Genomic DNA, 12392 nt, shown 5'->3' on the forward strand with positions numbered 1-12392 from the left:
TTCGGAAGTAAACATATGATAGAACATCATCCCTTATGAAGACAAGTGGTATTTTTTGGCTTCTTCCCACAGGAAACAGGTGAGCCTCCCTCATCATTATAATTTCCAAGTTATGCTTTCTTTTGTTCTCTGCATACCTGGAGAATGTCATGATGAAATGAAAGGCTCTGAACGGTAACGCAGTACACACCACCTTGTGGATGACTGCGTCCGATGTACACCAAAAACCCTGCATAGCAGCGTTACAGTAAAATTGATCAGCTTTACATAGCAGCGTTATAGTAAAATTGATCAGCTTTACATAGCAGCATTACAGTAAAATTGATCAGCTTTACATAGCAGTGTTACAGTAAAATTGATTAGCTTTACATAGCAGCGTAACAATAAAACTGATCAGCTTTACATAGCAGCGTAACAATAAAATTGATCAGCTTTACATAACAGCGTAACAATAAAATTGATCAGCTTTACATAACAGCGTAACAATAAAATTGATCAGCTTTACATAGCAGCGTAACAATAAAATTGATCAGCTTTACATAACAGCGTAACAATAAAATTGATCAGCTTTACATAACAGCGTTACAATAAAATTGATCAGCTTTACATAGCAGCGTTACAGTAAAATTGATCAGCTTTACATAGCAGCGTTACAGTAAAATTGATCAGCTTTACATAGCAGCGTTACAGTAAAATTGATCAGCTTTACATAGCAGCGTTACAGTAAAATTGATCAGCTTTACATAGCAGCGTTACAGTAAAATTGATCAGCTTTACATAGCAGCGTTACAGTAAAATTGATCAGCTTTACATAGCAGCGTTACAGTAAAATTGATCAGCTTTACATAGCAGCGTTACAGTAAAATTGATCAGCTTTACATAGCAGCGTTACAGTAAAATTGATCAGCTTTACATAGCAGCGTTACAGTAAAATTGATCAGCTTTACATAGCAGCGTTACAGTAAAATTGATCAGCTTTACATAGCAGCGTTACAGTAAAATTGATCAGCTTTACATAGCAGCGTTACAGTAAAATTGATCAGCTTAAAGTTATGTGTTGCTCCTCTGTAATCTTATATAAGGAAAGAATCAGTCTGGTCATAAATCATTTTTTCAACCCCACCAATCAAATGGCTAATTACGTACCCCCAATTTTGTCATGACATATTTTGGGGGTGTAAGCCAGTGTACGCCCTAGGACTCTGAGGATGACCTTTATAGGGCACAAGCTCAGGAAGACATAACGTTTAGTTTACCTTGTAGACTGTCTAGTTTGTTGCCAGCCAGGATCAGAGTCTTTAGGTTACCAATTTTGGTATGTAGGGCATCCAAAGATCTAAATGTGTTATATGAGAGATCAAGGAACGTCAGTCGACTCAACCAATTGAGGTGCTGGATACTCTTGATGTGATTGTGACCAAGATTCAGGACCTCAACTCGTGGCATCAGTTGCTTTAACAGATAAAAAGTTATTTCAGACAAGTAGGCAATTAATTTTGGTTTCGTTTTTATGTCAACCAATAAATATTACAGACCTATGTCTATCACATATAATCAATAATAATTTTTGTGCAAGTTGTGCAATCCATAAAATCAAAAGGGAGTGTTTAGATGTGAATATGAAAACTACAGTGAATTTTGAATGTTTGTATAGCATAAAAATAACTATATAAGCAGGGTTCGACACTAACACTAGTCCTGTAATCTGTGATCAGTAAATTTCAGCAAGGACTAGTGAATCAACTACCCTAACTGGTCCTTTGGACTTATATAAAACATGTGTTATCACAATATTATTTGACAGATTACAAATTATTACTTTTGGAAAAGTGCTTATAATACAGATATATTGCATGACAATTGTCATAATTTTCCTAAAAATTCACCAAGGCTTTTAATTTATGGCAGTAATTATTTGATGTTCCCTAGCCAACAGTCAGTTACTTTTTATTTTTCTTGCTTGAATCTTTCCTTAAGGAAATCTTGGACTAGTTACATTGACATAGGAATAGCAAATAATTTATTCCACTAGCCCTGTGGACTTACTGCCAAGCAAAAACGTTGGAGTCTACCGTCTAACCCTTTTATGGTATGAACAACTTTTTATAAGATTTACTTTCTAGCTGTGCTGCCGATTTTGGTTTTATTTGGTTGTGTCCTGGACATACAGGAGGTCAAACCATCTTATCAACCAACATGTGATGAAGTTCTGAAAACTAGTACATTAACACAAGGGAGGTAACTGGTTGTAAAGGGAGATAACTGACTCACCACACTATCATCTATGTCTGTGATGGTGTTGTGGCTGAAGTCGGCCTCTGTGAGCTTGTCCCAGTAGGATACCAGCAGGGTGCCATCATCTGCCTTCCACTGGGGCAGGTCTTGTAGCAGGATGTCCTGTAACATAGCACACCACAGTACAACCGGAATGCTGGGCAACTTCAGGACAAACAGAAGACTAAACAGAACTTAAAGAAGGCCCCCTTGTTTTGACAGACTTCTTCAGACAGCTTTTGCAGTCAGTATCTGTACTATAGATTTTTCAGTTCCTCAAGATACAAAAACAATATTGGACTTTTGAAGTATAGTAACACATGTACCCTGGTGTCATCGGTTTTCGACGGTGTAACAGCAAAATCGCTTTTTACCAACCATGTGAAATAAATTTATTCCAAGACTTACCAGTTAAGTCATTTACTATTATTGCCCTAATTTTATAAAGGATCGATTATAATATTTGATAATACAACGCTAGAAAATGTCAACAAACATGGCGACTGCCTAACTTGTGTGCTTGCGTACTACGTCATCAGTATTCGACGGTCATGCTTTCCACTGTACAGTGGCAAAATAGGACAGAAAAAAAAGTGAACTGTTCAACTATATTTGTTTGAGTTAAATAAATCTCATTAACTTCAGAAATTAACATGGAAAAGTCATTTTAAACAGTTTAAAACAGTTCAAAGATTTTTCGATGTTAACTTTTTGTTTTCATAGCAAGGAAAAGTTACTGCACAGCCCTCTCCCTGGTACGATCATGACAGAAGAAATTGTCACCAATTGTTTTCCCCCTTGGTGACTTTTTACCTAAAATAAGGGAAAATATATTTTATTTATGTCTCCGAATAAAAGGAAAGGAAATTATTCAACAAAATGTCGGTACGGAAGCAAACTAAAATTCTGTGAATCGCGTACGCAATGATAAGCTGACATCTCTTGGCTTACATACATTTTTTTTCCGAACTGAGTCTCCGCCCACATTTGTCACGTGATTTTGAAGGAGCTGTATGACAGCAAAGCAGACGAGAAGTCACAAACACTTTCAGGCTAATTTCATGGGTTTTTAAGGGTGTTAAACTTGGTGTAATTTTGGAATTATGCAAAACGGGGTTTAAACACTACATTGTAGTAAAAATAGAAGTTACCTACAGTACAGATCATCATTTTCCTAAAAAATTAAGAGAATTGTTGCAAGTGTGCCGGCGTCAAAACATAGCCTCCATGATCACCCCTGACATGACCCGCAAGCGCGCGCGACCCGGAAATGAACGACCGTCAAAAACAGATGACCGTCGAAAACTGAACACAGGAGGATATATAATAAAGTTGAAGGAACCTATAAGACATAATTCATTATTGATTGGTATCAAGGAGCAGATGTTCAGAAATACAGATATCAAGGTTTATTGTATTAGAAATATTGATCACAGGTATCAACAAAACAAAGTTCAATCATGATTATAAAGATGCAGATTTTTAATTAAGGTATCATGGTGAAGGTATATAGGTGCTGGCATATTCTTTGAACTAATCAACTTAGTAAAGGGAACACAAAATGTGGCAGTACCTACATGTATATGTATTATAAAACACTTAATTTACCCTGATTTTGCTGACACAGTAATGAAGAGATATTCTGTCCATTGTCTGTTTGATGGTTTCAATTCCTGAGATCTGAAGAGCAATACTGAATGATACCTGAGGAACAAAAAAAATAATTAAATGTCTATCATTGTAGGGGTAACCTGGTCCAAACTAAACATACCCCATGCCAATATTACCAGAACAAAAACTTGGATTTTTTTTAATATTCAAAATTTCCTACATTTTTTTTTAGTATTTACTTTTATTGTCAAAATGGAATTCCTAAAATGCAAATTTAATTCAAAATTTTAATAAGATATTGAAACCATGCCTTGAATTATATTTTAAACACTTATAAACACTTCTGTCCTACTGTGTTAGTTATACAGACCTCCAGGTACTGGAGGGACTTGAACAGTGAAAGGTCAAACTTAAGCTGTGACATGTCAATATTGCTGGAACCCACAGGATCTGTACTGCCAACCACCTGGAACAAAGTGAGTTTATTTTAGTACATGTACATTGTATCTCAATTCACTTTCTAGTATCCAGTTAGCCATTTTTGTATCAGAATAGTTATTTACTCCATATTTGCCAGTTCCTATTTACCCACATTTTATTAGAATTTAGAGGAAGTAGAAAAACCTTTTCTTGAACTTGCTGTACAATGTGAAATCTAGATTCTTTTATTGTTTTGAAAATGGTCCATGGTACTTCACAGAATTTTAGGTTCCAAGAATATGTACAGAGCTGGCTGTCTTCTGTACTCTGATTTGCCGCATCAATAATGGTTCGATTTATTTTGATAATTAGGTGTACATCGATCTACATGTAACTTCATATTAATATCTTCGAAAAGAAATATTAGCATATTTCTTACTAAATACTGTAAGTGATTTTGCGTAAAACACATTACACTGGCTTTGATCAAAGACATTAAAACAAACTCAATACAAAACCATTGTCATCAAACTCCTAGTTTCAGTTTCACACAAAGCATCTTCCAGAAATCAATCACAATTTTTAAAAAACTTAGTACATGTAATGTATACCAGGAGGTATATATAGGTTATTTTTGTGGGAATTTTGTTAATGTGACAGACTTATCTTTATACATTGTATCATCAAATTTAAATTTGCATCAGAAAAAAAAAACAATTTTAACATACTTATGTAAGTAAGTGAAATAACGGAAAGATGAACACTTTAGTTAAATGACAAAAGAATGATGCATCCTTAGACAAGCAGAATATCTTGTTTCATGATAAGTTAATGTTAGCCCTCTTACACAAGGACAACTCTTTGTAGAGGGATTGATCCTCGCTTCCCTACCTATCACAGCAGTCGTCTTTCAAACATATGATGCATGAAAATAAACTATTTAAATATTTGAAATAAAATTTAGGATGAACAACTTTTTTTCAATTTTCATGCATGTATAAATGCATATTTGTTACATACTATTTAATGAAACATTGGAAATGACTGTTCAATACATATGTTTACATTCTAAATTTTATAATTATAATTTATCTAAATATAGGTATTCTTTTATATTTTTTATATTCAAGTATCTGTGCACGTGTCGTCAGTGCAAACGAGTTTCTTGGAATAGCTTAACATCATAATTTGCTTCTAATGGTTAACAGTGTTTCACGTTATTCGAGACAAAAGGAGAAGCTTTAAAAAGATGCTGATCAAATTGTGTGTTTAGCCCTATGAACGAAATTCCTTCTGGTAATGCTTATAAAAGAACTTGCAATGGGAATGTAATTATATATAAATAAACAGTTACTCAATGTTCATTAGACCTACAGATTGTATACTGTGGTTTTCCGATTCTATTGTGACTGACTTCACCTTAGTTAACTCTCTCCAATATTACCTTTAAATATTTGACTCTCGTGATGAAGTCCAGTATGTGTCCTATATCTTTTTTCACGTCACCACTATCTGAAATGCACATGATTGAATTTTCACATCAAACTGTTCAAATACATAATAATGATATATAGTTTAAAATATCGTTTTGAGCTGTCAATTATGTCTGATGAAATTATAAATAAACGAATCAAACAAAAACAGTTATTACAATCTTGCGAAGCATAAATCTGGTCATCAATGCTATAGTTATCAGTGATTGAACACACATAGAGAAAACATGTACATGGTCAGTATCTGAACTACGGGTATTCTGGGTAAGGTAAGGACAGGTGAAGATGCTTTTCCATTCTGTTGTTTTCAGTTTGTTTGTTTCTTCTTCTTGTTCCATTTTCAGACAAATGTGCATGCTTGTGTAATAGTGTAATGATACCAAAAGTTCAAAGGAAATCTGTTCAATCATGGAGAAATTAATATTAGATTATAGTATTATACCATTTGTATTTAGAGGCATCTAAATCTTATAATATGTGTCACTACAGAATATAATATTTACATCTTTACTTCAAGATGTATTAATTATAATATCTCACACAAAACAGCTAACAGAGGCGTCAAAAGGCAGACAGAGAGGCAAAGTTCATAACTGGACATTACTTTTATAGTTAGAAATTCCATGTTAAGAAGAAGCAGCATACAATGCATTGGCTCAAAGCATAATTGTAATGTGAATAAATACATGTTTGAAGTGCTAATGAACTGCTATTAATTTGCATACATTCATGCAAGCCATGTAAATCTGTCCAGACAATTAAAGTAAAGCCATGTCCATATATTTACATTTGCCCCTGGGCCGTCCCATTACAACAGTGTTAGAGGGCAAGTGTAATTATATAGGCTATAATTACAACTGCTCGACTATAATTACAACTGCCTGTTTCAGGTGTATATGTAAACAAACAAAATGGCCGCCTGAAATGTATTTTGAGGCAGGGCAAATGGTTTTTGTAGGAACATGTCTTAAAAAAGAAAAATATGTAAATATAAAAAATACCTGGTTGTATGGATGTAATTATTGTTGATATAATTACATCCAGACAACCAGTTATTGTTTAAATGTTAAATACATGTGGATAAAAAATCACAAATTCCTGTGCAAAACCATTGACCTGAATTTCATGTGAAGAAAAGACTGCATTCTGTTTGTTCAATTTGAATGTTAATCAGATTGAATTTATTAGTTAACTATGAATTTAAAGTATATTTCTCTCACTCCTGTGCATATGATAGAACTGTATGGGGTAAGAAATGTCTTTCTTATAATTAACAAATTGCATGACCCTTCATGTGCATGATATCACACTTCAATGGGACAACAATTCTGTGATGTCACACTTCAATGGGACAACAATTCTGTGATGTCACACTTCAATGGGACAACAATTCTGTGATGTCACACTTCAATGGGACAACAATTCTGTGATGTCACACTTCAATGGGACAACAATTCTGTGATGTCACACTTCAATGGGACAACAATTCTGTGATGTCACACTTCAATGGGACAACAATTCTGTGATGTCACACTTCAATGGGACAACAATTCTGTGATGTCACACTTCAATGGGACAACAATTCTGTGATGTCACACTTCAATGGGACAACAATTCTGTGATGTCACAATTCAATGGGACAACAATTCTGTGATGTCACAAAATCATGATAATTCCAATGCCATGACACGGAAACTGTGACACTTTTGTAGTTTCCGAACTAATTCTCGCAATAAGAATGAGAGAAAAAAATACTTTTTCATACCCAGTTGCATAGGGTATGGAACTTATTTCACATTCTCAAATTTGAAAACTTTAAAATTGGTGCAAAGCCTTTGGTAAACCATGAGTTTCATTCAATTTGAAAACTATATATAGCTTAAATTTCCTTATCCTTTACCCCCGGGTATGAAAGCGACTTAAAATAAAGCCACTGCCAGTATATAGTGAGTGCATGGTGATGTCTAAATCTACATGTGTGGTAATTCTATAAGCTGAGCACTAATCTAGCTGATGATGGCGACAGATCATATTCATGAACACTTTGTTAGTTTATATAACCCGACTCAAAAGCTTTTCAATTTTCACAACTTTTTGCAGGATGTGTTCACATCTGAAGGGATTTCAAGCTTATAACCTACCTCCTAGGATAATAGAACCGTTACCATGCCAACAGCCAGATATAAAGAAAGCAAAGTATAAACCAAAATGTTAGAACCAGTTTAATACAAAGTGTTTACATACATACAACAATATAAAACACCCAATGACAATTCATCATAAACAACACAATACAATTTAATACATTACAAAAACGATCCCTTTAAGATATTAAATAATTAAATGTTTACCCACAATACCTAAACAAAACTTAAACAATGAAGACATTACAAGCACAACAGTGAAATGATATTTACTATCAGCTACATAGATAGATAGGCATCCCAAAAACAAACGTCCCTTTTTATCGCAATCAGGGTTTTCCCCCCGTTTATGTGGGATTGGGCCTTTTTGACTCAATCGAGAAGAAAATATACCGATTTGGAAGGAAACTTTCAGGAGTGAACTACAAACTTTTGGAATAAGACATAAATATAAAATAGTTTTAATCTGGAATTGGGCCCATTATCGGCCCAAAATAAATCCCCAGAAAAGCCAAAGACAACGGTATCAAACAAACTTTCTCCCCTGCAAACTACATAAATATGAGTAGCAGTGATTTATACAAGTTTGCATGTAGGATGTTTTTACACATCATACAGTTTGCAATAACCCTTGAGTAATGATTTAACAATTAACAATAAAAGCTAAGCATTGATGACACATAGAGAATGTCGTTATGTCATGTTGCTAAAACATACACCACAGACCATCTCTGTTATACAGTGCATTAAATTGTAACCTTGTTATATTATGTAGTCCTATATTGAAGTGTTGATGTTTTAAACTTTTTCAATTTTTGTGGCATAAAAACAAATATTAACCCATGGGGTTTGAGTATTTGAAAAAAATAATCAACAACAACAATAAACAACAACAACAACAAAAGTAATTCACTAAGGATTCCGGAGGATATATGAAATTGGAAAAAAAAAAATTCAAAAAAAGTACACGGTTATGACACTCACAGCTAGAGAGCGAAATCAACTTAAATTATGTTCTGAGATGTGTGTGGCTGATACTTACCACAGGTGGGCTCGGGCAGTTTGAGACGTTCTGTGAGAGAGAAGAGCTGTAGTGGGGTCACTTCGTACATCTCCCTAGCCTGGAGCAGGGTGTCCCCTTAACACAGAGGAAACACAACATCTTCAGTAACATTCGTCAGTTAGGGAATATCAAGGTGTTACTTTACATCTCCCTAGCCTGGAGCAGGGTGTCCCCTTAACACAGAGGAAACACAACATCTTCAGTAACATTCGTCAGTTAGGGAATATCAAGGTGTTACTTTACATCTCCCTAGCCTGGAGCAGGGTGTCCCCTTAACACAGAGGAAACACAACATCTTCAGTAACATTCGTCAGTTAGGGAATATCAAGGTGTTACTTTACATCTCCCTAGCCTGGAGCAGGGTGTCCCCTTAACACAGAGGAAACACAACATCTTCAGTAACATTCGTCAGTTAGGGAATATCAAGGTGTTACTTTACATCTCCCTAGCCTGGAGCAGGGTGTCCCCTTAACACAGAGGAAACACAACATCTTCAGTAACATTCGTCAGTTAGGGAATATCAAGGTGTTACTTTACATCTCCCTAGCCTGGAGCAGGGTGTCCCCTTAACACAGAGGAAACACAACATCTTCAGTAACATTCGTCAGTTAGGGAATATCAAGGTGTTACTTTACATCTCCCTAGCCTGGAGCAGGGTGTCCCCTTAACACAGAGGAAACACAACATCTTCAGTAACATTCGTCAGTTAGGGAATATCAAGGTGTTACTTTACATCTCCCTAGCCTGGAGCAGGGTGTCCCCTTAACACAGAGGAAACACAACATCTTCAGTAACATTCGTCAGTTAGGGAATATCAAGGTGTTACTTTACATCTCCCTAGCCTGGAGCAGGGTGTCCCCTTAACACAGAGGAAACACAACATCTTCAGTAACATTCGTCAGTTAGGGAATATCAAGGTGTTACTTTACATCTCCCTAGCCTGGAGCAGGGTGTCCCCTTAACACAGAGGAAACACAACATCTTCAGTAACATTCGTCAGTTAGGGAATATCAAGGTGTTACTTTACATCTCCCTAGCCTGGAGCAGGGTGTCCCCTTAACACAGAGGAAACACAACATCTTCAGTAACATTCGTCAGTTAGGGAATATCAAGGTGTTACTTTACATCTCCCTAGCCTGGAGCAGGGTGTCCCCTTAACACAGAGGAAACACAACATCTTCAGTAACATTCGTCAGTTAGGGAATATCAAGGTGTTACTTTACATCTCCCTAGCCTGGAGCAGGGTGTCCCCTTAACACAGAGGAAACACAACATCTTCAGTAACATTCGTCAGTTAGGGAATATCAAGGTGTTACTTTACATCTCCCTAGCCTGGAGAAGGGTGTCCCCTTAACACAGAGGAAACACAACATGTTCAGTAACATTCGTCAGTTAGGGAATATCAAGGTGTTACTTTACATCTCCCTAGCCTGGAGAAGGGTGTCCCCTTAACACAGAGGAAACACAACATGTTCAGTAACATTCGTCAGTTAGGGAATATCAAGGTGTTACTTTACACAAACAATGTATGTATCAGACGTGTCACAACATTTCAAAACTGACCTCCCTTTGTCAAGCTGTGACTGATTTTAAAGCAGACACATACAGCTTGTGTGTAAGCATGGTTACCTGATCACCTCCCTCACCTGGTGCAAAGGAGTAGGGCATCCTCTTTAGATAAATATCTGGCAACTGTTTACTGGTATTCAAACAAAAGTAAAAGAGGAATATATTATAGTCACTGTTTTTCCTTTCCATAATTCTAATTTTTGTAACTCTGCCTTCAAAAAAACATTACTGAAATAAACTCTTTTACGAAAATTTCATAAAGAACATCGAAAAATGATCTTTTCTGAATTACAGATCATTTAAAAACCACAAACGTCTGACATACCTCTGTTGTACAGATCTTCAGCCATACCCTGTGTAATCCCATGGATTTCCTGTCAAAAGAGGAAGAAATGTAATAATAATTATGCAAATAATTCATATTATCAATGAAACATGCATGGCAAATGAACACAATCTTACTATCGAATTATTGAGTATTTTTGTGAGGGTGATATTGAGATATCAAGAGGCAAATGAACTACATGTCAAGCATATTTGCCAAACCTCCCTATACGGCAGACTGTCGATATTGGACCCTTAAATGGAATGTTTTCAACCAGTGAATTTGCTTAACTGTTCCTATATTCTAAGATCTAATGATTTCATCTTAAAGAACAATTCAAAATTTGTCATTTTAAAGGGTTATTTTGTCTCTAGGGGTGTATACCCACGTTTTATTTATCTTTTAATTTTGAGTATGCATAACTTCCCCCATGGAAATTTCAAAAAGTTGGCAAGTATGGTCAAGTAGAACCCCTCGAAAGGTATAGACCTGCTTTATCACACTGCATGATCAAGAGACTCGGGGGCTTCTACTGTCTAAAGTGGGGCACCCTGCAGACTGGGGGGCTTCTACTGTCAGTGTTCTCTGCTAGGGGGACATTGAGGAAACCCAAAGTGATGTGGTGCCCCCGTTGCAAAACTTAGGGGCTATATATATATTTCATTTCTGATTTCCCCTATCCTGTCTCTTTCATTGGTGTCTCCCTAGGCACCTGTTTTCACCTGACCTAGTTACGCGGACGTTAAAACCCAAACAAAACTACCTGTAGTCTATTCTTATTATAACAGCCTGTATATATGACTTATAATAACAGCCTGTATATATGTCTTATAATAACAGCTTGTATATATGACTTATAATAACAGCTTGTATATATGACTTATAATAACAGCTTGTATATATATGACTTATAATAACAGCTTGTATATATTACTCCCTACAACACATTGTGTTTCTATAACTGGCTATGCAGAATACCTAGACAATACATGTGGCAGCTTTTTTGATGTGCTTACTGCTGGTATACGTATTCAGGAATTGACTTAATTGTCAGGTAGCTATTTGAAGTTATGATTTCTGGGATAAGCTGGCTTTTAGAGGGGACTGTTTACATCTAACTTCAGAACTATTTATTTTCAATCACACTTTTTGTAAGATAACTATATTAACAAGAGGCCTATGGGCCTTAACGGTCACCTGATATATTTATACAGAGAGTTGATTTTGTTTTTAACATGAACAGAAATATTATTCAAAGTGACAAAAAACAATAAAACCACCTTACTCAATATCTAGCATACAGATTTCAGACTAAAAAGGATTTGAAACTAGCACCTCTGAATATTAACAAGGAAAATGAAGAAATGTTAGCACACTGACTCCTTTGAGCTCCACCCTACAGCCCTTGGGGGTAGGGCTGGCTCAAAATTTTCAAAGTATCAAACTGTCAATTCAAGGTTATAATTCCAATCAAGTTATTAACATGTAATATT

General features: G+C 35.6%; 1 protein-coding gene across 3 annotated transcripts in view; it reads right to left on the bottom strand.

Moving 5' to 3' along the window:
* Positions 1-12392, bottom strand: part of LOC110455327 (nischarin-like) — a 39889-nt gene that overhangs the window by 23476 nt on the left and 4021 nt on the right. The window contains exons 4-10 of one of the 3 annotated variants that reach the window (XM_021505411.1): positions 10900-10948; positions 8985-9080; positions 5750-5817; positions 4256-4351; positions 3883-3978; positions 2272-2397; positions 1257-1452 (exon numbers count right to left, since the gene is read on the bottom strand). In XM_021505411.1, coding sequence (XP_021361086.1) covers positions 1257-1452; positions 2272-2397; positions 3883-3978; positions 4256-4351; positions 5750-5817; positions 8985-9080; positions 10900-10948 — 727 coding nt within the window. Of the gene's footprint in view, positions 1-1256; positions 1453-2271; positions 2398-3882; positions 3979-4255; positions 4352-5749; positions 5820-7939; positions 8060-8983; positions 9081-10899; positions 10949-12392 lie in introns of those variants that run through there. The other 2 variants (XM_021505418.1, XM_021505425.1) reach the window with 2 other exon arrangements.

The sequence above is a fragment of the Mizuhopecten yessoensis genome, unplaced genomic scaffold (genome assembly GCF_002113885.1).
Source record: "Mizuhopecten yessoensis strain PY_sf001 unplaced genomic scaffold, ASM211388v2 scaffold923, whole genome shotgun sequence".
Taxonomy (NCBI): domain Eukaryota; kingdom Metazoa; phylum Mollusca; class Bivalvia; order Pectinida; family Pectinidae; genus Mizuhopecten; species Mizuhopecten yessoensis.